This window comes from Equus przewalskii, chromosome 20 (assembly GCF_037783145.1).
Source record: "Equus przewalskii isolate Varuska chromosome 20, EquPr2, whole genome shotgun sequence".
Classification (NCBI taxonomy): domain Eukaryota; kingdom Metazoa; phylum Chordata; class Mammalia; order Perissodactyla; family Equidae; genus Equus; species Equus przewalskii.
Genome location: NC_091850.1, coordinates 47,917,267 through 47,944,079, shown reverse-complemented (window position 1 = coordinate 47,944,079; position 26,813 = coordinate 47,917,267). Strand labels below are relative to the sequence as shown.

The following is a 26,813-nucleotide window of genomic DNA, read 5'->3' as shown; positions in this document are numbered from 1 at the left end:
TCAATCTGCAACTATCAGTGGGGACAGACTGTCTTTGCTCCAGACGACATCAGCTGGGGCCACTTGACTGGGGGCTCAACTGCATATGGCTCATCGAAAAAGCTGGCAAGCAGGTGCTGGAGTCAGCTGGGAGTTCAGGTGGTGTTACGTGCTCATGGACTGTCTTTCCACAAAGCTTATATTACAAGCTGCTTGAGCATCTTTACATCATGGTGGCTGACTTCTAGGAATGAGCATCCCAAGAGAACCAGGTAGAAAGCATACTGCCCTTCATACCCTAGTCTTAAAAGTCACATGATGCCACTTCTGCCACAGTCTCAAGCCACTTAAACTAAAGAGAGGGAATGTAGAACCCATCTATCAATGGGAAAGCGTCAGACTCACCTCATAAGAAGCACTTGAGAGATGGGAAATAACAGTGTGGCCACTTTTCAACAATGCAACTGCCACAGTGAGTATTAGGGTAACTATATTGTGAAAATTCACCTGTTGTAATTTACCATACAGCACCATTTATGTAGGATCCACATTTCTAACAAAAACAACCTGTTCACTTCCTGTGTTGACATAAAAGAGTATTCATACTTTATGTTTCAGTGGTATAGTTTCAATAATAGGCTGTTTTAAGATACCTATTGATTTTGTAGAGTTTTCTTCTAAGAAAATGCTGCAAAATAAACCCTCAAATGAGCTGGGGACATAATACAGGATTTGTTACAGTAGCACTTATAGTTATTCAACAGCAATCCGTACAGCATTTTTATATGAAGATTCTATTTCCTGTAACCTGCAGATAAGATGGAAATTATTCCTATATACAGTTGTGGAGAAGTAAGCTTTCTATCTGTCAAAAACCTTCCACACAAATATAGTCATGTGCCACATAACGATGTTTTGGTCAGTGACGAATCACATATAAGACAGTGGTTGCATGAGATTAGTACCATATACCCTAGTTGTGTAGTAGTCTATCTCACCTAGGTTTGTGTGAGTGCTGTAGAGAAGGAAGAAATGTTCCTCTACCCTTCTGCTTCTTCCGGCTAGTCTAAGAATTAAATTGACATGAGACAGACTAACAGGAGAAAAACAAACAAAAGTTTAATTACATGTATACATGGGAGAAACCCAAGAAAAACGAGTAACTTGCTAAAATGGCTAAAGGCCCCACCTTAAGGACTTCCTATTTAAGGCTAAAGACGAAAGATGTTGGGGGTGGGGAGAGTCAGGGACTTCAAAGGGAAGGAAGGCAATTCATAGGTAAGTGAAAAGGAGTAAATGTTTGGAAAACAAGTGTTTGGTCACACAGAAACAGAAGAACACTGCGGGGAGCCCAACAAACAGGCTTTTCCAGGTTCCTCCCCGTCTACCACCTAGCTCATGTTATGCTAAGGTGATAGCTCACTTCCTGAGACAGGACAGATTTTTTAATCTGAATTCTTTTAGGGAGTTAATGGGGAGATAACAAGAAAAACTTCCTGAGTCTTTTGTTTCTTAAAAATGATCAGCCTAAAATAGTCCTCATGTTAAAGAGATACATGATGGATGGCAAACTTTGTTCCCCTTCAGCATGCTCTATGATATTTGCACAATGATGAAATCACCTAAAAATGCATTTCTCAGAACATATCCAGGTCATTAAGCAATGCATGACTGTATACTCAAGATGTATCTTGTTAAAAAAAGGCCAACAACAACAAAAACTCATATGTATATAACACATACATCACACCACCATTAAACAAACATACAAACAAACAGCAACTACAGAAATACTTTCTTCAAAATCTGTAATAATTAGAAGATTTTGATATGACAATATTAAGAGTTTCATCAAGTACAAATATGTGGAAAATCTCCCAAACACAAAGGAAATATAAGATAAGCAAATAAGAATAAGCAAATAGTTGGACTGCTCTAAATTCTAGGGGAAAGCATGTTTTCAAAGAGTTGTTGGAAATCATTGAAAGAGACATTCAACAAATAGGATACGTTTGGCATAACTGCATATATATAAATAGAAATATAAATAAATATAAATATATATAAATATAAAATAAAATAAATATATATAAAATATAAAATAAATATAAATAAATAAATATAAAAACTGCGTATAAACAGAAATAACTGCATATAAATAGAAAGGATTGGGTATTTGTGTGTTTTTTATGTGTGAAGTTGCTGATTCATGTATTAATATGGTGGGGTTTTTTTCTTTTAGCTGAAATAGGCGCACAGTCTAGTTCAAGAAAAAAAGACACATCTATATATTTTATTAATGAAGGATACATTTAAGTTACTATGCCTCATTTTAAACTTAAAATATCTCATTCCACCTGAGTCAATGAGTTTCGATTTGGGTTGTTTACAAGGAAATTGCAATTTGGAGGCCTGAGGATTCATCAAAGTAAATGGGCTAATTCTGAAATGATACGCAGGTAGCTCAGAGGGAAAGACACAGATCCAATACAACCATTACAATAAGGCTAAAAGGATGTGATCAATATAACCATGGAGAGGAGACCCTTGTGCCACCAACTACACTAAGGATTCTCATCACAATCAAGCAAAGCACTTACTTTTGAGCTAAAATAGAAGAGGAAACCGCAGTAAGTTCATTCATGAATTCATACCCTCAATGCAAAGACAGTGAATGTGTCCTCCGTGTCCCGCACTGCTCCAGGGGCTGGAGACAGAACAGTGAGGAGGGGAGACCTAGCCACAATCCTATTCCATAAATTAATCAATAAGGTTAGGTGTTTTTGCAGAAAAAAGTATTACAGCTGTTATTAATTATTATTACTAGCAATAGTAGCATTTAGTACTAAATCTAGTACTAAAATATGTCATTTATATTAAATTAAGTGACCAGAGTGTGGGGAAAGTTTTCAATATCAGGTTTCCACACAATCCAGAAAAGCTCCCAGTATGGTAATTTCTTACCTCCAGTCCCCATAAAGGTGGTGTGCAGCATTATTAAAGCCACGTTTTTGGAAGGCATTTCTATGGAGGGTTGAGATGCTGTTCCTGATATAAGCAAAGTTCCCAAAATAGGGACAATTTACACTCTAGATTATTGATTTTAAGAATAAGTTGCCTCTGGCTTTAGACAGGAGGTGTACAGCAGGCAATTTCAGGTCTCTGACAAGTATTCAGAGTGCATGGTATTATTTATTAAAAGTATCTGCATTAGCTAATAGGTGGACTGGGTACAAAGCTGATCTTCTGTTTGGGTAAAGGGCTTCTCCCCTGTTGTGAAGGTGGTGGGTGCAAGCACTGACAACAGGGCCACAATTGTATTTCAAAAGCTTGGAACCAACTCAAAGATTTAAACACCTGTGGTTGATACCTCAGAGTTTTACCTCCCAGAATAGAAGAGACGGCAGGGTCAAAATTGTGCATGGAACTGCTTGTACTTGTCTACAACTAAGGACTAATTTAGATTGACTTTCATGTCATTTTAACTTTTTGTTTGATTTTGGTGAGAAAGATTGACCCTGAGCTAACGTCAGCTGCCAATCTTCCTCTTTTTGTTCGAGGAAGATTGTCACTGAGCTAACATCTGTGCCAATCTTCCTCTATTTTGTATGTGGGATGCCACCACAGCATGGCTTCATGAGCAGTGTGTAGGTTTCCACCCAGTATCCAAACCTGCAAACCTCGGGCCACGGAAGAGAAGCCTTCGAACTTAACCAGTATGCCAAGGAGCTGGCCCCTTGTAATTTGAATTTTGAATTTTGAATATCACTTGTTCACCCAGTAGACCTTCCAGAATGTGTAAGCTGCAAAATGCATCCCCACATAACTAAATCTATTGACTTGTCGAATGAAGCTTTTGAGTATTAGCTACCCAAATGCCTAAGAGTACCTGTCAATGTGATTTTTGTTTGTTTCGTTCTTGTTGATATCGAGTCCTTCTTTCTCCTAGTATACCAGGCATGTGGTCCAGCTGCTTCTGGAGATCATGACTCGAATGTGAAAGTAGGAACTTGTCATCAGTCAAAAAGGAGGATGCTGATCTTCACTTTTCTACGGCCGCAGACCACCTAGCTGGCTCATGTAGAGCCCCGGGCATGAATTCGCACATTTCTTTAATGACTGTAGCCGAGTGACAGCAACTTGAATATGATCGATGGGCTGCCTCGAGCATGTTTACTGTGTTGCTGATGCATGCTGGAGATAACTTGCATCCCAGCCACTGACTTTCACAAACAGGAATATTTGAGGAAAGCAATATGGCGGTATTTAACCCACACTATTGCCTTTGTACTACATTTTCTCTACAGGCAGGAGGTGCATAAGTTCCCTGAAGTCTTTTTGTTTGGAGTCGCATTAATGATTCCTTCAGATTCCAAAATTATATTGCAGATGAAATTGATGGAAAGTTACTCACCTCCCTTTCCCTAGTTAAATAAGAGTTAGACACGCATGGACACCATTTAACTTGACCTCAGCAAAACTTCAGTCATAGAGAAATTTTTCTCTTAAGTAAAATATTAGACAATATATTGCAAGCCCATTATTATACCTAAATTATGAGACAGTGTAGCATAATGAAAAGAGTACTGGATTCAGAGTAAAACCATCTACTTTCTCATTTACAATTGTAAATTGCACAGCAATTTTCTACATGGCTTTAGGTAGGTAAACTGAGTATTTTTTAAAGTCTGAGTTTCTTTGGTCATAAATTGAACATATTAAACAAAATAATTACTAAAGAAAAAAGTCATTATTTAATTATACATTTGATAAAATAAGTTTCATGTATCTATTTTATGGATATATGTAACATATAATTGGTTAAAATACATACAATTTTAAAGAAATTTAATTTCTGTCCTTTTTGAAAATGTTTTTGTTCTTTTGAGATATTATTTAACACTGTTTCCTTGTTCAATGATAGCTCCTCTGTTTATCTTGACTATTTCTACCATATTTGGTTCAGTTTCTCTGAATATTGAACATATTTTCCCCATTTACTCCCTCTAGAATGTTCTATTTAATTTCCTACTCTGTGCAAACCCTTGTACAGGGCACTGACTATCCTGTTTCGTATGTCCTGTCTGCGGCTCTTATCAGCAATTAATTATGACATATTTTCCCAGTGAATTTGTAAGAGTCCTTAAACTCTCAAAACTTTGCTCCAGGCTGCCTCTGTCAAAGTAGACCCAATGATTTATGTACAAGAAAGTATGACATGTCTTTTTTTTTCATTCTGAGAGAATTAATCAACCTAAGTGATCAACAAATGTGGAAAAGTTAAATAAAATTGTAATATTAAATAATTTACAGTGTATTTATACAGCCATTAAAAATGTTTCAAAATAATATTTAGTGATATGAAAAAATATTCTTGATATAATGTTATATGTACAAAGAAGTATAAATATTTATAAAGGAAAATAAAAATTTTATATAAATAATTATGTAACCATATAAATATCTTAGAAAGAGATCTTGCCAAATATTTGCAACAACTTCTAGCTGCACTATTATCCTCAAATTAAATTTTCATCTTTATTCCTTTCTGAATTTCTGAGCTTTTCTACAATGTACATGAATTATTTTATAGTGGAAAATTCACAAAAATTATTAAAACATAACATTTAAAATGTTCAATGTGATTTCATATGTGAATATTTAACAATGATTCTAAGGATAAATATGAAAGAGGCATTAAAAATGCAATATAATGTCATGTTACAAAACTCCACATATTAAGAGTTTGTCTTCTAATTTAGCATATAAAAGCTTAGTCTATTTTTATTTTCCCATCATACCATCCAGTCTCCTAAAAACCCAACAACCAATACCTTCAAAGAGGAAAGAGAAAACAGCAACCAAATGAATTAATTATTAGAATAGAGTTGGGGGTTATTAAAAAGATGAATAAGTGTATGTGTCTTGAGAAGAGTTACAACCAAAATTTTATGGGCAAAATTAAGTTTCAGGAAAAAAGTCAAAATATCTTAGAAGAAAGAATAGAAGAGACATAAGGGAGCATGGGGGTGGGTGAAGGAGGAAGGGAGATGATCTATCCACACTTGCAGAATTATCCACCATGACTAGAACTCCTAGCATGAATTGTCAAGATCTTACACAAGTGGTTTATGACCCTTGTTTCTCCCTGATCTCTAGTTTCAATCATCACTTTTGTGATGCAAAAGATCCACAAAGAAACAGACCCACATTGGTCCCATCAGTCTGGTGCCACATGACCATTCCTTTCCTTCCTACTTGGAACTCCAGAATTCTACATACACCACTTACTTTCTTTCTTTGCCCTAGTGGAAGTCTAAACACTCAGTTTGGTCAGTCTCCCCATCCTGTGTATACGATATTCATATGGCTTTCTGATCCTTGCTGACTCCAGCTCCACCCCTTCCTTGTTATGAACTATACCATCTAGCAGGACCCCGTTCTTCAGAGTCCAAGCTTGCACCTTCATATCTCAATCCACATCTTGAAAGAGACAATCACTGCTCCTAATATAGTCTATGTTCTATGAATGAAAATTAGGGGAAAATCATGCATTCTTAAAATTTTCAGTATGCATCGCCTTGTAACAAGAAATAAATTCAAAAATCATCAATCAAGTAATTCTCATTTTGATTGTGATACATAGAGAGAGTTCAACTTGTGGCACTATGATATGTATAATTCTTTTCCTCTCTGACCAAATGAATATAAAGTTCACTAGTCTTTGCAGATAATCTTTCTCTATCTTCCTGACCTTTCCTAAAGGTGTTTTAATTTCCTCTTTTTCAAGGGTGATAATTTCATCACTACTTTCATAAAATGCTTTTCCAAAATACAGTTTTCAAACTGATTCATAGTTATAGGTTATTTTCCACATTGTCTTATCAGAAACTATTGTTGCACATTATAGTGACACTAATAATGCTGCAAGATTTTGCAATGATATGTGGCACTGGAAGAATACTAATTAAGGGAACATTTTATAATGTGCCCTTTCCCAATAATATTATACAAAGCGAATGTGCTTTTAAAATTATAAATATAGAGGCTAAATAAAAATAAAGGCATACTATTCTCACACATGAGTCAATGTAAAAGATCAAGATTTCTTTAGATTTCAGGTAAGATGAATCTTTTAAAATGCTTTTTTAGGGCCTCCATATGACAGGACATATGTGAAGGACTCTGAAGTAGTTTTGCTCACAGTGGGAGCTCAGAAATGCCTTTACTCCTGCTTTCCTCTACTAAGTACAATAACAAAAATGATTAAAAGCAAGAGAACTTCTGTTTTGCTACCTAGAAACCATTGATATCCTAAATAACGGTACTAAAAAATTCCTCTAAAATCAAGACTACGATTTACAATCCTCGTGGAATTTAAAGAACAAGAGAAATTACTGCAACAATAGGCTGTCTAGGGTTACAAATGCTGTCAATTTTCAGGAATGTGTTTATCGGCATAAATCATTTGGAGTTTTATACTAAATTGACTGGAGAGTTTTCTTAAAAGTTCATCTACAACCTTTTGGTATTTTACAACTTTAAATATATGTTTGTCGTATAGTTTTAACTTCATTGCTAACTACTTGAAGGCAAATTCCAATCCGTGTATCACCCAGGGGAAGCACAGTTCTACGCACACAGTAGAGGCTTGATAAACACTACTGAATAAATGCAAGGAGAGGACACATTTTCATAAACTATCATACACCTAAAAAGTTTCCATTTAATCCACTCATTATTAAATGTACTTGGTTGGTAGAATTATTACAGAAAACACCTTTATCTGAGCCATAATAATTTACAAAGATCAATGAACTATATGAGCTCTAAAGGTTTTAAAAATGCCCCAGTAATCTCTATAGTTTATGTAAGATCCTTTAGACGACAACTTTTGAAGTATGTGATGATCATATGAAATTCTAATCAACTAAAAGGAAAAAATATTATTTTGAAACAAGTATATTTTTAGAAGTGTCACGGTTTTCTTAAGAGCAAAGTAGTACACGTATTCATTTAAGAGAAAATACAAAGACCAATGTTACATAGTATGAGTGAGTGGAAATTATTGCCTAATGTTACAGACCAACATTACAAAATATTTTTTTAAAAGATGAAAACACACAAATGAAGATCAAAATACTACTCTCAGGCAAATCACAAGCAAACATGTTCGTATTCCTTGCATTCATGATGCAGCCTCATGTCTCTCCTCCACGGAGGGTGATTTGAGTCACTGCTCACTCTCTTTCTTATCACCAACAATGTTCTGTCATTGTCATCACTCTCACACCAGCTTTCAGAGTCCACAACACGCTTTCTCTCTCTTTTCTTGTTTTGATCTCATTTCCCAGAGTCATAACTCAGGTCTTGACATTAACAATAATCACTTTCAAATTCTTGATTTTAAGCACTTGGTTCTCAAGCTATCACTATCTATACAAACTCACTCCATGAACCCATTATCTCCACCAATTTTTCTCTTTACCCTCTTTCATTCAGTGTTGGTTCCAATATCCATGATTATAATCACTCTCTTACATCTCTCACCTCCAAAACCCTTCCCTCTGCACCTCAGCTCAGTCCAACTCTCCACAGACTCCAAATAGACTCCAACTCGAAACAAGCTCGCTGTGCCTATCTGATGACAGCAGAAGAGAAATACCACACATTTCCAGAACCAAGCCATCAGCCTGCCTGCCACCATGTTCTTTGCCTTTCTCCTGATCTCACAGATGAAATGCCTTTGTTCCAAAAGCCATTCCCTCCACAGGTACACTGGATCCTGTTCACTCTCATCTACCTGATGACTTTTCCTCTGAAATTATTCCCCCTCTCTCAAGCATTAATTTCTCCTCATGTGGGTCATTGCCATCATAAGAATATCTCCCATTCTTAAAAAAGAACCCCTCCACCCTTCTCACCCCTTTAGCCACCACATCATTTTGACTCTTCTTTGTGATGAATGGTTATCAATCACCTTTCTTGGTTATTTGTTCAAAATATGTGACTGGAATCATCACATGTCCGATCTCTGTCCACACCTCCTCTTCTGGTAAAAGACACTCACTTACGGGAGAGGAAATGGGACTGGGTGACTCTCTTAAAGCCCCATAGGACAAGAGACTTGATAACTGTTGGAAATGAGACAGATGTGTCTGAAATACAGAAAATTACTCATAGCATGTAGCATAAAAGCATGGTTCTATTTATGTTAATATAAAAGTGTAAAATTCACCAGTTAAAAACCAATTGAGATGGGAAATTAGAATAAACAAAAAAATGAATGAACATCTTTTCATTGAGCTATCCATGGCTGTTGTGTTCAAGGACTCTAGGACTCAGCTTATAAATATCTCAGTCATGCCATACACGCTACCAGGGACATATCTCATGACTTAGGCTTTGGCACGACTTAAGTATTATTCTATGGTTATGAACTAGAATTTGTCTCTATGCAATATTAACCACCTACCTAAGAACTTAAGTTCTTCATCTCAATAACAACTTATTCCAATGAACTCTATCAGGCTTAGTGTTCTTTATATATACATTTCCTTTATTATTCTTCATTGTGCTTTGCCTATATAAGGTGCTTAATACATTTAATGAATGAGTAAATAAATTATGTAACCTAGTACATGGCAGTCAGCTCAGAATATATGCCTGCTATGACAAAAGAAAGATTTCTCTCCTGCAGAACTGATGTCCAAGGAGACAGGACTAGAGCAGTACATAAGTGTGATGCCATAAAATTTCTTACTTGAAATTCCATAGACTAATAAATAGGATTTTTGGTCAAGAAAGTTACTTCTCATTAGCACCTAACGAGGACCAGGTAAATGATATTCTTTAAGTGAACAAACTATAAACATATTGTGCATATAATTATTAAGAATCATAGAAGGTATTACTTTTTTTTTAATTTTTAGTGAGGAAGATTGGTCCTGAGCTAACATCTGTTGCCAATCTTCCTCTTCTTTTTTTTTTGCTCAAGGAAGATTGTCGCTGAGCTAATATCTGTGCCTATCTCCCTCTACTTTATACGTGGGACGGCTGTCTCAGCATGGCTTGCTAAGCGATGCATAGGTCCACACCCAGGATCTGAACCAGATTCCCTGGCCACCAAAGTAGAGTGCACAAACTTGACCGCTATGCCATTGGGCTGGCCTGCAAAAGCGTTAACTTTTAAAGTCACTTTTTCTTAATATCAGATAATACTTTAAAAAATATATTTAACTTATCTTTAACTCCATAGATGATAGTTTATACCTGAGAAAGAGAAAGGAAGGACACATTAAGAACAATTTAGGACAAAAATTCCCCAGTGAAGGAAGAGACTAGCTGTTTGCATCTGGCCACACTGAGAAAGTCCATGGATTTCGCTGCTTGTTAACTCCTGCCTTCACATGGGCAGACACCATGCATAGGACCTGACACCCAAGCCTCTGATTCAGCTTCAAGTTGTTCTATCTCAGCTTCCCATGACAGATTTTCATTCCTCCTCACATTACTTATCTGCCACAAAGAATCTCCCTTTTGCTGCCTAAAAATGAACAATGAATCTATTTTAATTATTAGAAAAAACTCTTCACAATTAAGTTTTTATTAAATTTTCATCAAGGATTCAGAAAGGCGATTTTATTTACAGTAATATATTTTTGCTTTAAGCAGCTCTTCATTCTCTCAACTACAGACATCACTATTTCAGTGGAAGGAATAATCCCCATTATCCAAACCCAGCTAATACTCATACTTCCGTCTAATTGTAAACACAGTGATAAACAATGCTAACAGCTTGACTGATTTCCTTCTATACTTTTCCAGAAAGTCGTAGACAGGTACAAACAAAACATATTTATTATTTAGTTTAAAAACGGGATAATATAATATTATGTCATTTCCTTTCTAAAATCCTCATGGATTTTTTTCAAAGTTTAGACATACAGCTCCAACTCCTTTTTACTAATAATTAAGTAAAAAGGATCTATCTTTTATATAAAGGATATATTAATGTTTTCAACTCCTAACCAATCAGTATTGCTCCATTTTTTACTATCCCAAGTAATTTTGCAATAAATAAAATAATTTTGCAAAAAATGAGTTTTCCAGGTCACTCATTTTTATAGAAGATATGTCTAACCATGACTAGTAAAAGGCTATGGAACATTTCAAATGCCAAATCACAGAACCATATCATTTGACACAAAGACTTCAGCAATACACAATCCCATTTGGAACGAAAAAGAGCGTGAATTCCTCAAACCTTAACCCTTAGCTAGCTCACAATATATACTATTTTTTTAATGTTTGTCTACTTGGTACCCTAAAGAAAACTACATTTTCATTTTGAATTTTGTCTCTAATTAGTACATTAGGGTGAAAAAAATTTACATATATTCATTGCTTGTTCGCATCTTTCTTCTATGAATTTTCTGTTTATATTTTTTGTCTAGTTTTCCATTCTTTGTTTCTCTTTTTCTCATCAACATTAGGAAGTTTTAATATATTAATTATATTAACACTTTGTTAATCTGTGACTACTTTCTCTTGGCCTATTTTTCTACCTTTTTTTATGATGAATTTTTCCTTGCTACTATTGTTGATATTTACATCGCCAACTGCATCAACCATTCATGTGTGATTTCTGAGTTTCCTGTCATACTTAAAAGCCTTTCCCACCTGTAGTTTATATGAATGTTTCCCCACTGTTTCTTCTAATATGTTTACAGTTTTATTTTTACAGTTACATTGCTTCCCCTTTGAGATTTATTTCTGTATATATTGTGAGTCAAGGGCTTTACTTTTCTTCCAGATGGTTAGCTAGTCATGCAAACACCATTTAAACCACTGGTTTGTATTAAACTAATATACTTTAAGTGAATCAGGTCCCTACATGTATTTGAATCTGTTCGGAACTCTCGGTTATGTTCTTAAGAGATTATTCGTTCTATTTGGGGAAAGTTGGACACTACTGTGATTAGTATGTTTGGTAAGGTAAAATCTTTCTATCAAAATTTTCCTTGCAACTCTCATATCCTTATGCTTCCATATGATCTTTAAAGAGAGTTTGAAGGGCTGGCCCTGTGGCGGAGTGGTTGGGTTCGCGTGCTCCACTGCAGGCGGTACAGTGTTTCATTGGTTCAAATCCTGGGTGTGGACATGGCACTGCTCATCAAACCACGCTGAGGCAGCATCCCACAAGCCACAACTAGAAGGACCCACAACGAAGAATATACAACTATGTACCAGGGTGCTTTGGGAGAAAAACGAAAAAATAAAAAATCTTAAAAAAAAAATGTGAGTTTGATCCAGTTTGCCAAAGAAGCAAATAATCAGCAGCAGGTTCCTAATTACAACTGCCTAAATTTTACATGATATTTTGGGAGAGAGTAATATTGTTATGCTATCAAGCTTTTCTACACAGGACCATGGCATGCTTTTTCATTTATTCTGAATTGCTTTATTATCTTTGATAAAATGTTATAGTTTTTATCAGACAGGTCTTGTAGCTTTCTTGTCAAGTTTATTCCTTGTGTTTTATATTTTGTCACTACTCTAAAGTTAGTGGCTAGCAAGGCTTCCAAATCACACCAGAATAAGAACCCATGACATGACCCAACTATAACAAGGCAGTACCTTGAGTATGGGGAGTGGCGTGGACCTTTGCTCTCCTTTTCCATCACTCCTCAAAACTAATCAGAAAACTCACGGGTGGGCTTTTGGAAGCAAACTAATAAAGCAATACAGCCTATGCCTCCACCCAATTTCCTGCTTACTGACCATTTCCACAAACTTGATTATCCAATCAATGTACTCCACTTTCCTTTGTGACCTTAGCTGGACACTTCCTGACCTGGTGGCACACTTTTGACTGACAGCATCATTGATCTCTTCTGTCAATGGATCTTCCCTCAGCTACTCTGGTGACAGCCTGACCACCCTGGTGGTTTCCCACCTTTACCTAAATCAGCCCCCACTCATTAACCAAAACCAGTGTCCTCTAGGAACCATAGAGCCCTTCTTTCTGAGTAACTGTCCTTCATTGGCCCATTCAGACTACAGCTCTGTGGAGATGTTCCTGGAGTTACATAAATAGTGTCACTCTCACCCCAACACTGTTGCTAATTCAGCACCCCTGCATCATTTAACCCAAACACAGGATGCTCTTTCACTTAAAAAAAAAAAAGATTAATATTCTAGCAAAGGCTAAAAGAAAAAGTGAATTAAAAAAATCTTGATTTCCAGCTTTCTTCAACTACTTACCACCTTTTATTTATAAGAAGCATGCCTTTTGTGAAACAATTTTTTAAGTCTAAGACTTCAGATTTTATTTACTTATCCATTTTTATGATATTTATTTATTTATTTACTGAGGAAGATCAGCCCTGAGCTAACATATGCTGCCAATCCTCCTCTTTTTCCTGAGGAAGACTAGCCTGAGGTAACATCCGTGCCCATCTTCCTCTACTTTATACGTGGGACACCTACCACAGCATGGCTTGCAAGTGGTGCCATGTCCACACCTGGGATCCAAACCGGCGAACCTGGGGCCGCCAAAGTGGAACATGAGCACTTAAATGCTGCGCCACGGGCCGGCCCCCATTTTTAGGATAAAATAGTGTTGGAATCATTCAGACTTTAACTAGTTTTAAAGGGAAAGTTCTGAAATGCATTCTTCCAGATGCATCTCAGAAACACTGGGAAGACCAACTGCCTTGACTCAATATGATATTCATCTGCTGTCACATATACTAATTTTTTAGCCTAGTGGATCTATTTTGACAGTTTATTAGATTTCATATTTTCTAAAGACCAATTATTTGGCTTCATGCATTCAATAGTATTAAATGTCAAGTCCATCACTGAATCTGCCAAAACTTCACCTACAGGAAATTTGACTATAAAGTCTTTTTCTTTTTCCTATGAAATATTTTTTCAAGGAAAGTTGCCTCAATCATGAATAAAAACATAGAGTTAAAAGCAATTATAATAATATTTTTAAATTAAGTTTATAATGAATACCAACATTCTGCTAGAAAAGCATGATTTTTTCCCAACATTTTAGAATCATCGTTCATCAAGAAAGAACATTTTTTGAAATGCTCCCATATACATGTCACAAAAGTGGAACATTTCTACCTGTTCTTTGACTGAGGCGAGGATGGCAGAGGTGGTTTCTGTTTCCGAGCCATCCCCATTGGAGGTGGCCAAGCCAGGGCTCAGGGAGCTGGTCTTCTCTGAGGCTGACGAAGGCTGGTCTGGGACAGGCATAGCTCCTGCAATGCAAGAGGACACGCTCAATGCCATTGACGTTGTCACCATAAAGAGATAAAACTATCAGGCAACTTTAAGCAGTAAACTTGGGCAAAATGAAAATTATGAACTACAGAGAAAAAAGATGACGTAAGTATAGAAAGGAAAACAATGCAAGTAAATAGAATCATTTCTCCTATATCGACACCAGCCAGATTCTAGAATACACTCACAACTTTGTGGTTTGTCGCTGAGGTAAGTAGGGGAAGAAATGATGAGTTGGAAAAGGCAAATAAAATTATAAGAGTAAAGAGACAAGTATCGAGTCTAAAAAGAAGCTAGTCAAACTACCATTTTATACATATTTTAGATACATTTATTACTTACACATTGGTATACTTTCACCTCAAAAGAAAACCTCTTGGATATTCCTCTTTAGATGGAAATCACACAAAATAAATGATCAATAACTTATAATTAAGGAAATTTCTGAATTAACATAAGAAGCTTAGTTGGTATTGTGAAATACAGTAAATAACTGGCCCACTGCACAAATATTTACCGAGTTCCTACTCTGTGACCGACAGCAAACAAAAGCTCTTTAAAGCTGGCAAGGCTCATTTGCCACAGTTTATTTTGTCTGAGTTCATTTATGAAAGAAAGGAGAGACTCAAATAATATCAGCCCAATTCATAAAGGGACACACATGTACAGGTTAAAAACAGAATTCCCAGAAGTTATTTTGTTCCATTGTATTTGTCTTTCTTGAACAAATAAGACTGAAGTATTTATTACATATATTATCTAGTAATGCTCATCAGCAGAGGAAATAATAAGTAACTGAGGTCAATTTTTACCAAGGTCCTATAAAATCACTACCAAAAAGGAGGCTGTGAGTAAATAAAGGTTATTTTCTTGCCTAAAGCTATCATATTCCATGTCCCTCCAGGATCTGGTGCTGTGTGAATGTTAAAAGGTATTTCCTATTATATTGTATCTGAGCATCCTGGGTCTTACACTAAGTGACATAATTTTCATAGCAGCACTTGCACTATGTCATTACCTACATTTAGTTAATAATTTAGGGATACACAAACCCAAAAGGGAGCCATTACAGAATTTTCCTTAAAATATATGATTAAAAAAGTGGCCATCTAATTTTCCGATAGGACATTCCAACTTAGTTTTGAGTTGTTTTAAATTTTTGAAATAAGATCCTTAAAATATTACGAATAGGGAATAGAATAGCATTAGAAAAATAAATCTGTTACAAACCAAGAATATATGGGAGGGTTTGGGGAAATAATATTTGAAAGTAGAATTTGAGCAAAGAGTAAGGATCAAATTAAACATGATTTGGGAAAATGCAACCATGGCTAAAAAGTTGGAAGTATTTTAGGTGATGGATCTCAACAGGATGAAAGAAAGAGATTTAAGTAATTACAGTGGTGGGATGGGGAAGACAATAATAAAGTACATTTCTGTATTCAACTTGCTTTCATATGTGGTTTTCTTATTTGATCAAGCCTTATAATTATAAAGCTGTAGATAAACAGATCAGCAAATGTTATGCCCAGAAAAACAGGCTGAAATCATGCCCTTCTATTTAGGAGAGGTTTGAGAGATGGGGGAAGGTGGAAGGGGCAGAAAATAAGAAAAGAAAATGGCAGCTCTTGTGTGCAAAGTCACCCCTGTCAGTGGAGTTCCACTCTTGATCTTGCATCTCCACCTCTATCACTGTCAGCAGCTTCCAAAAGGAACTCTCTATAAGGACAGCCTAAAGCTGAGACAGGAGGAATCTTACACATTTAAAGTTATTATTTTAACTTCTGGGTTTTCTACATTTTATCGGGCCTGTGCAAATTCAGGCTCTGGGTCAGTATTATTATCAACATATTTTTTGATGAAGAAATTGTCTAACATAGCATAAGTAACATAAGTGAGCCTAGAACTCAGATTTTCTCTCTTTTTATTCCTATTTTAGTGTCCTTTGATGTGTCAGCCTATTTTCCACAACCTATACTGCCTCCTAAAGGCTAGTCTACACACAAATTTTTATAAAGTGTAGCTCTTAAAAGTATGACAGTAACCTGTCATAATAAAATATGGGATTTAATAGGCAATGAATCAAGTTATATCCTTAGGCACTTGACAACTTTGACCCACGCAGTATAAGGAATACTTATGTCTGTTTATCTACCACTTTCTTCTTGCAGCAATACTAGGAAAAGAAGTGAAATCTTCAAGGCTTATCCCACCATACAGAGCTACTGCTACCCATGGCAACCTTGATGCCTGAACGAAAATGACTTGGAATAATTTCCATGGCTTATACATTTTAACATCCAGATTTAATTTAACCATTGGTCATCACGACATATGGATGGTTAAGCACCTTAGCCTCAGTTAGAGCTAATCCACTAAAAATCAGTAGTTAATCTGTGCTAAACCTGGGAAATCTGGAAAAGGCAGGGAGACAAAAAGAAAAAAACAAAGGAAGAGCAATCATCACTAATTCTGTCATCCCAAATAAGTATATTTACTTTGACTAGTATTTTGCTATAGGTTTTTCTGAAATATTTTTTTTCCTAATTTAACTCATTCTGCATAATGACTTTTAGATAATGGAATATTAATGTAACATTTTTGACTTTTTAAAAATCTTTGGCTCAGCAACATATCACGAACAATTTCTTATGTCACCAAAAATTATTGTATAATTTAATGATGTAATGAATACTTAGTAGTCAATAATTGTATGTGACAGTTGATTGTAGTATTCAATAATTTTTAATTTACCTATCTTTTGTTCATTTTTACCCCATTTTTACATTTATGACACTTTCAAAAGCTAAGTTTCTAGAAATGTTACTGATGGAATGAGGAACTTGTGCTTGTTTTAGACTTTTGAGAGCCAAAACCAAACTATCCTGCTGCCAGGCTGGTCCAACATATCTGCCCACCAGCAGTGTCAGGAGCATGTTCCTTCCCCACAACATTAATGACACTGGCCTTTTTTTAATCCTCTCTTGCTTTTACCAACTTGATACAGAAAAATGCATCTCCTGGATTTTGTTTTTATTTGATGATTAGTACAGTGGACATTCTCCAACAGATTTCTTCATCCAACATCCAACACCTCTTTATACCATTTATACAATTACTGTGTAAGAAGTTTTTCCATATATAGTCGACTGATAATTTAAAAATACCCAAACTGCATTTTAGACAGACCCATCTGTGACATGAGAAAAAGAGACAACAAGGAAGGGAGAATAATGTCAAATTTTAGCTGGGTTCATTCTCTAGCAGAACTTACTACTAACAAGTTCTATGTCTAGAAAATACAAAACAATAAAAGCGGCTGTTCCTGGGCCCAAGTCATGCTGCTCTAAACCCTCATATGCAAGAGCTGTGTTATGAGCTAAATTGTGTCACCCTCTCCCAACTCCACCCCTGTCCTCAGTCCTCAAATCCATATGTTGAAGTCCTAACTCCTAATGTGACTATATTTGGAGCCAGGGCCTTTAGGGAGTTAATTAAAATTAAATGAGGTCATATGGTTGGGATCCTAATCTGATAGGACTGGTGTCCTTCTAAGAAAAGGAAGAGACACCAGAGCTTCTTTTCTCCACCATGTGACAACACAGAGAAGGTGGCTGCCAAGAAGAGGGTCCTTACCAGGAACCTACACTGCCAGCACCTTGATCTTGGATGTCTGGCCTCCAGATCTTGGACTTCTGGTCTCCAGAACTGTGAGGAAATAAATATCTGTTGTTTAAGCACATAGTCTGTGACATCTTGTTATGGCAGCCCAAGCAGCCTAAGACAAGCAGAATTAGACTGTTCTCAGCTTTCGTTTGTTTAATTCCCCCAGGGGGTGGGCATGGGAGGCCTGGGAACCGATGCTCGCAGGGTAGTACTATTTAGTACAGCTCTCTGTCAACATCTTCATCCGAGATGAACTACAGGTGTCAGGAAAAAGCATGTGCTACTTCAGACCAGGACACTGGGATAAACCAAAGCTTACAAAAGGATGCGCTCCATTTGTGGGAAACAAGACTGGAGAACAAAGCACTATCTTAAGAACACCCATGGTACTACCGCTTTCATAGATCATGCAGTAAGAAATTCCGAAAAATTGGCTGGAATGACAATAATAGCAAGTGTCACCCCCATATACAGAGACTCCTTTTCAATTTGAAACCTGACAACCATATGTGATAAGATTTTATGAAGTTCATATGAATATTCTAAACTTTTATTTCCCAAGCATGAGTCACTATAAATTTACATTATACTTGGTGAAGTGTTAAAATCTCATTTGCACTTTGGAAGGCCAAACTCCCTTGCTCTCAATTGAAGGGCCACATTCAATGTTACATTTTATTGACCTCCATCACAAAGAAAGAAAATAAAATTCTTACTTTATATTTCAATATTCAAACTTGTTCCTTCTTTAGCCACTTGTGCCCAGGAACTGATGACTTTGATATCAAGATAACGGCCATCTTCAAAAAAATAACAGATGGACTTGTGTCATACAATCATCCAATTCAGTGACCCACCAGCATTCTTGTGCCACCACTACTTGATCTCCTTTCTGATTCAGCAACAACTTCCTTTGGCCATAACATGGTCTTTGCTCCTCTTGAGCTGCCCACCCTCAACCTGTAGCCCATGACCTCTTATCCTTTCAACTTTCCTCTCATTCTGTTATCCTAGGATCCTCACCCTCTGTTGTCACAGAGACCTATTTCTTTTTCCTTCCAGATTAGCAGGTCCCATCCGCTTCAAATTCCAGTATCTCCAAATTCCTTGCTTGCTGTGGGACTCAATAAATAGTTCATTAGCAAGACTTGCACTGTCCAGTTTGGTAGCCCCTACCAAAACTTGGCTATGAAAATTTTAATAACATTAAAAAGTCATTTCATTAGTTGCATTATTCACATTTCAAGTGCTCAATAGCCACATGTGGCCAGTGGCTACTATACTGGTGGGTGAAGACGTAGAAGATTTCCATCATTGCAGAAAGTTTTATTGATGGCCTTGATCTATATCTAATAGTCAACTCCTTGATCTAATCTTTCATCACCAGCTTTAATCCTGGGAAGTAGAGATTGTGAGAAGCAGTCAGATTATAAAGATAAACTGAAGGAAGAACAGTCAAATTGCTGATAGATTGCATGTGGTATGTGGGACAAAGAGAGAGGAATCCAGATGATTCCAGGTTCTGGAATGAGCGAGTGGCCATGAGCCAAGATGTCGACATTGTGGGTGGAACAGATTTAGGGGAGGGGAAGGTGCCCCTCCGGAGCCCTGCTCCAGACAAATGGATAACCTGAGACACCAGAGCCCACAGAGAGGTGAAACAAGGGGCATGCACTTCAGCCACCGAGTGGGGGGTCTCCTGATCGGTAAGATTCTGATAATTGGATCAGACAGATTCTTCAACAGCAGTCAGGGTCCCCTCAAGATCTAATGAGTGATGAGAAAAGCTGAAAGAAGACAGAGGATTGATTGGTTGACACTGGAAAAGCTGGCAGAGAGGAAAACATCAGAATAAACCTATAAAGTGAGAGGAGCAGGAAAGGTGAACAACTGGGCTGAGACTCAGGCAGCATTGGGGTGAGCCTGGAAGCATCAAAAGGGAGGGAAACTAGGCGGAGCTACTGTGTTGGTGGGAGATCGTTGAAGAGGACTACAAGAATTTTGGTGATGACCTTGACTTTGCTGATGATCTTGAACTTAAACTTGCTCATTTTAGAAAATAAATGACTTGGAACATTTATTATATTATTAACACATGACTTGAGACATTTTCTACAACCGTTTGTGGAATCCAAGTGGGTCAGCACACTAAGGTTGAAAGCATTACCTCACACAAATTTCCAAGGGTTCCACACCTTCCATTTCCTCTCACTGAACACTGTCCATCCCTCTCTTTGGCAAAGTCATGCACACTTGAGACTGAATGTGTAAATAATGACCCAGACGTTTACCTCCAGCTGGGACCTCACATCTGATATCCAAATTTGCTCCTATGTATTACAAATGCCTCCCTGAGAACCCCATAAATGCACCAAATTCCATATAACCTCTCATCTCTTGCCTAGACAGTCACAACGACTTCCCAATCTGCCTCTCTTGGCTGCAACAGTGCCTCCTCCAATCAAGAATCTGCACTACTTATTGGGAAAGTCAACTTTCTTGCCATCAAACTGATTATGACACACATTTTTTCTAAATCTACTTCAGTGGATTTCAGTACCTAGAACGAGGTTTCCAAAAACTTTTTGAGACAGGAAATGCATTTTACATCATGACTCACATATTTTAACTGAAACAAAATTTCATGAAATACAAAGCCTTAACGCGTGATGTACTATATTTTTATTCTATTTTATTCAATTTCATAAAACAATGCTAGTGGTTACCCACTAAAGTGAAGGTTGCAAAACAGTCTGGAAACCACTGACATAGAGGATGAAGTACCATCTGCTCTGCATGATGCATGAGGCTGCTCTTGCCCTGGTCCACGCTCACATCTCCATTCTCAAGTCCTGTTGCTTCTCCTCTCACACCTTACACTATAGATACAAAAAGATTCCTGTAGCTCCAAATACATCTTATTGAATCAAATTTTGCACACATAGATATCTCTCCCTGCATGCTTTCATCATCTCCAAGGCTGGGTTTGGCTGTCAAAACTCTTTTCCTCTTTCATTGTCCCACACATGCATTTCTTCTTCTCTGCAGCCTTTCTGAACATTCGACAATATAAATCACTTCCTACTGTTACCTTTGTAACTTGAACCTTCCTCAAGCAATGCATTTATCACAATGAGCTATAATGATACCTCTTCTGGGATTTTTAGAATTTTTTACTGTTTTGAAATCGGGATGCTTCTTAATGTAGCTATTGGTCTCCTTTTCCTTTAAGCCATTTGCAATGAATTTTCTTTCGCTTGGAACTATGTTTTCTTTCACTTGCAAAGTGTTATAAAGTCAATGATATATTACCCAACATCTCAAATTTATGGAAACACCATATATTTTACATTACCTGTCTCCTAATTAGTTCATGAATTCTTTCAGTACAGAAACTGTCTTATTCATATTTATAACCTCAGTGCCTAGAATAGTGCCTAGTAACGAGCTGACATCATTAAATGCTTATCAAATAAGTTACAACGAAAGCATATTTATAATTCATCATCAGCCCTATTTAAAATTCTCAAGGAATTTTACACTCACAACAGTGATTGGTACACTAATAAACTATAAATCTTCCCAGGTTTAAAAAATAGAAATATTTAAATTAATGAGTTTAGGCAGTATATAAGGTTAAAGTAGCCAGCCCATATATTTTTCTACTAATCACACTCTCATCTGCTTTTACAGTAGAAATATATATGGATGAAATTAATGATTATGATAAAAACAAAATAAAATTACAGAGCTCATCTTCACTAAAAAAACATATAATGACTCCCTTCTGGAATCAATAGCATCCTAACTCCCCCAGATACCACAGACATGTGTCAACAGCTGACTTTATGGGATTACTAAGCTGTAGGGACATTTCTCCTTATGCCAGAGAAACAAAGCCTGAGATTCTGCAATTACAGATCCATCATGATAACAGTATGTTGAAGAGGAATTGAAATAAGCACAATACCTTAAATTTGCACTCTCCCTGAATACGAGGGGAAGTTCTAATACCTTCTATAGTAAAGAGGCTCAGCAATAGATTGACTATTCTTTTGCCTGAAACTTCAAGGAAGTATGCTTAACACAGCTCCTAATACAGTGCTCATCACACACTGTGACTTCCCAGAACACAGTGTCACTGCCAAATGTCCCAGGTGCTGGGGTTCCCTTTCACCCAGCTTCTAAAGACTTACCACCCATCTCCTACATCGTGTCTGTGCAAGACGCTGAACAACAGCATCTAAACTCATAAGTGAAAAATAAGCTGTCTTCCCAAATATTCTCCCCAATAATATTTTAAGTAAATATGCAGTCTTCCATTTTATAGCCTTCTACTTAATCATAGAATGACATGATAAAATGTGGTACAAAAGAAATCATGGTCTACAGCCAGTCCACAACAATTTAACTATTGTGAACTACCAACTCTGACTGTCACAATCTATTAAACAGAAAGTCCCCAAATGCTGGCCACACAGTGGCCTGCAACATGTTCTCACTTCATTGTACTTGAAAGTGTCCACTCAAATTGCAGCAATTTGTCCTTCATATTGATTCCAGATATGTATCTGCCACTTCACAATTTCTCAAGATACTGGAGCTCAACCAGACTTTTGTTTGTTTGTTTTCCAGAATTGCTATCAATGAGCAGTCAAGGACAGAATCTCACACTGTAAATAAATATCTGCACTCCCTGGCCAATCTGTTTAACTCATTGCAGGAGGGAAATTGTCAGTGTTTTAATCTTAACAATGGAACACAGAATTTCAATTACTCCAATTCCACTGTATTTGCTAGCACTGACTCTGAAATTTCTTAAATAAATATCTCTACTGGGCTTAAAAAAAACAAAAATAGGGGGCCGGCCCAGTGGCACAGTGGTTAAGTGCAAATGTTCTGCTTCGGCGGCCCAGGGTTCGCTGGTTCGGATCTCGGGTGCGGACATGGCACCTCTTGGCAATCCATTCTGTGGTAGGCGTCCCACATATAAACTAGAGGAAGATGGGCATGGATGTGAGCTCAGAGGCAGTCTTCCTCAGCAAAAAGAGGATGATTGGCAGCAGATGTTACCTCAGGGCTGATCTTCCTCAAAATAAACAAACAAGAAAAACCCAAAAAACAAAAATAAAACAAAAACTGAATAGAATCATAATATTTGATAGTTGCCAATATATGTTGACATTTTTTACCCACAGACAAGAAATTTTGAAGTTTTAAGTGACAATTACCTTATTACAACACACGACTTCAAGAAAAAGGTAAAGCTTTGCTTAGAGTTAAATCTAAATTATATGGGTATAAGAGGTTTTATTGTACTTGTAAAGGTCACACAGCAAAGAATCTCCCTTCATTTTTTGGATATTACACATTGGGGGTTCAAATATCCTGGTATGTGATCAATAAGTAATTTTAAATGGATGAATGACTGGATATTATGAAAAGGTGATTATCAATCCCTAACGCTAATTTTGCCAATTTGTTTTCTGTTTTTCTAGTCTCTGTTTCTTTGAGTTCAGCCTTTTTAGATCTCACATGTAAGTGATACAAAGTATTTGTCTTTGTATGACTTATTTCACTTAGCATAATGCCTTCAAGGTCCATCCATGTTGTCACAAATGGCAGGATTTCCTTCTTTCTCATGGCTAAATAATACGCCAGTGTATATATACCACAATTTCTTTATCCATTTATCCATTGACGGAGACTTGGGCTGCTTCCATATCTTGCCTACTGTGAATAATGCTGCCATGAACATAGGAGTGATGGGACTGCAGACATCCTTTGCCATCCTGTTTTCGTTTCCTTTGGATATATACCTAGAAGTGGGATTTCTGGGTCATACAGTAGTTCTATTTTTAACTTTTTGATGGATCTCCATACTGTCTTCCACACTGGCTGCATGAAATTACATTACACCAGCAATGCACAAGGGTTCCTTTTCCCCACATTCTCACCAACATTTATCATCTCTGGTCTTTTTGATGATAGCAGTCCTAATAGGTGTGAGGTGATATGTCATTGTGGTTTTGATTTGCACTTCCCTGATGACTAGTGATGTTGTGCATCTTTTCATGTACCTGCTGGCTATTTCTATGTCTTCTTTGGAAAAAATGTCTATTCGGTGCTTCTGTACCTAAAATGGCATTTTAAACTGTAGAATACATCAGACAAAAAGCTGATTCCAACTACAAGAAACACAAGTCATGTTTAACTCTATGTCCTATTTCTCTTATAGCACTTTATCCATTGTACTGCAATTACAGAGAAAAATCTTCTGATCCTCACATGAAATGTATACGATAATGACTTATTTCATTTCATAAATCAAGAACAATGCAACTCAGAAAAAAATAAATAGCAAGTCCAGTCTCAGAAGTGAGAACTCAACGGTGCTCAAGGATTTTGACCCAAATATCTGACATCTTGTCATATAGCACTCTGATTAGACCTCAGGATTCTCAATGTTGGAACGCAATGGTTCTTTTACATTACAAATCTGATCACAAAACAAGACTTACTTTGGAATTTTAGATAAATCTTTAGATTTTCTCACTCAGACACTAAATACTCTTGAGATCCTGAAGACGGGATGTCATCTTTTTAACTTACCATGATGCCAATATCTTTTTAATGTGCTATCAAGTCAGTCTTCTTATAGAGACCAAGCTGTTCAAATCACCAAAGGCAAATTTCAGCAAAGCTGTTTGAAAAGAAATTCCTCTATATGTCTCCAGTATTGCGTGCAATGATATCATATTTTAAATCTCAGATATGAGTAAATAGGTTTGGTTATGACGATATCGTATTTCTGGTTTGAAAATGATAATATTTAACATTTTAAAATTCTTTTGTACCATTTGTCTGCATTCGTAAAAGTAATTTCTTTCACAATTATATTATTTTATGTATGGGAAAAAGTCCTTTCCAGCATTAGGTTTCCTACTTTCTACTTTCTCCTTTTTCTAAATATTTACAATATCTCCTATGATCGGCAGTTACAACTCTCTAATACACAAATTATTCCTGACTAAAATGCCACTATTCCTGAGTAAAATGCCAAATATTTTAATATTTAGTTGTTATAAAATCAATTATAAAAGTCCAACTATATAAACAAATTTAAAGAATATAAGCATAATCCTTATAAAAGGAAATTGTGGCTTTATGCTTAGACAGAAAAAGAAAATTCCTGCCAACTAGGTAGGAAGCTCATCCTTTTTACATGCCAATATTTTCATGTTATTATTGGTCTTTCTGGAGGGAGCAGTCAAGAGCAAACTTGGTTACAATCTACATTACTATGTCTCACTTTTGTTGACAAACTTTCCCTACCTCTAAAAGATGAGTGATAGATGAAATTTCAATCAGGGATGATATTATTTTTTAAAAAGGGGAAAAAAAGGTTTTAAGTTCTAGCTAATGCGAAAAACTTATTAACCTGTAGGGGTTATTAAAAGCATAGTAAGAGGCACTTGAGATTGAACTTTTTTTTTTTAATACAAATGTCCAAGGGTCTTAAGGAAACAGTACCCAAAGATAAATCAACATGATATTTATTAAAAATCTCAATTATGTAAACACTAGAGGTATACAGATTTTGGTTAGAAAAAACACAAATATCCAACTACAAAAATTTTCTCTTCTATTTATCTTTCCTACAACCAGATTTCCTATTAACGAATTTCTGTATTTCTTAGATGAAAAAGCAATAAAAATGCATATCAGTGTCATACCAGTCCCAGGAGGCATACAAAAGAATATGATTTATAAATGGATGGTTATGCAAATAAGAAAATTGCTCTGAAGTTATATTTAAAATTTTAAGTTACCAATGAACAAATACTTTTTTACAAGACAGTATAATAATAATATTAACGTGTACTTACTCTGTACTAGGCACTCTTCTAAGCTGTTTGCCAGTACTGACTCAATTACTACGCTGCACTTCTATCATCAGCCCCCTTTTTCAGATGATAAAACTGAGGTCCAGAGAGGTTAACCCACAAGGTAGCAAGGGAAGAGCTACTGATTAAAGCCACACAGCCTAGGCTTCTCAGTCACTATACTGTGCTGCTAATCTAGGGACGTCTCAATACTGATAAGTTAGAAAATAGTTTGTTAACTTAAAAATAATTCACTGACCACAAACTGTGCCAGAACCTTTACAAAGCATTGAGTATTGGATGCAAAAGATAAATATGAAATGGTCTTTTCACCTCCCTGGAGATGTCCCAGGGAAAAATAATGAATATAGAGATTGGATCTAAAGTGTGGATCTTTGCTGTAAAGAGAGAAAGCTTACAAGTTGGAGTGTCTTCAGAAGGCTTATTATTTTAGTGCCCCAGTGCCTAGCACAATGACTGGCAAATTTTCTAGAAGCTCTTTTAACTGGCTCCTTTATATTACTCTTGCTGACCAGCCCCCACTGTACCTGTGGTCAGTTGTCCACTCCACAGCAGACTGGGACCCTCCTGTCCTTACTAGTTGTAGGAGCAGCTTACCAGGAGCTAGCTGTGTTGCTTCCAAATTCATTCATTCCAATGTAACTTACATAATTTAATTAAATGAGTAAACCAATAAGATACAATTCCACTAAGAATAAGAATTTTTGTTTATGAATGTCTTGGTGAAATAACCCATTTTAAAATTCTGTGGAATTAATTATAGATGAGATGATTACAAAGGACTAAGGAAAAAATATAAACATCTAGAAGTATTCTTCCTTCAAAATATTCACAAGCATCTTAGATTCCTTACTCACTTTAAAAAAACAGGAATTGGAAATCACAGAGGAGGCAATGAGGGGACACTAGCGTGAGGAAGGGGTCTGCGAGAATGTTTATTCAGCGTTCTTATGAGCAGAC

At 36.4% G+C, this 26,813-nt stretch overlaps 1 protein-coding gene across 8 annotated transcripts in view; it reads right to left on the bottom strand.

The window, feature by feature from the left end:
* Positions 1-26,813, bottom strand: part of CTNND2 (catenin delta 2) — an 883,391-nt gene that overhangs the window by 713,716 nt on the left and 142,862 nt on the right. For 5 of the 8 annotated variants that reach the window (XM_070587191.1, XM_070587196.1, XM_070587195.1 and 2 more), the window contains one exon: positions 14,122-14,258. The exons of 1 other annotated variant lie outside the window; for it this stretch is intronic. In XM_070587191.1, coding sequence (XP_070443292.1) covers positions 14,122-14,258 — 137 coding nt within the window. Of the gene's footprint in view, positions 1-14,113; positions 14,259-18,662; positions 18,747-26,813 lie in introns of those variants that run through there. 2 more of the 8 variants (XM_070587194.1, XM_070587199.1) reach the window with 2 other exon arrangements.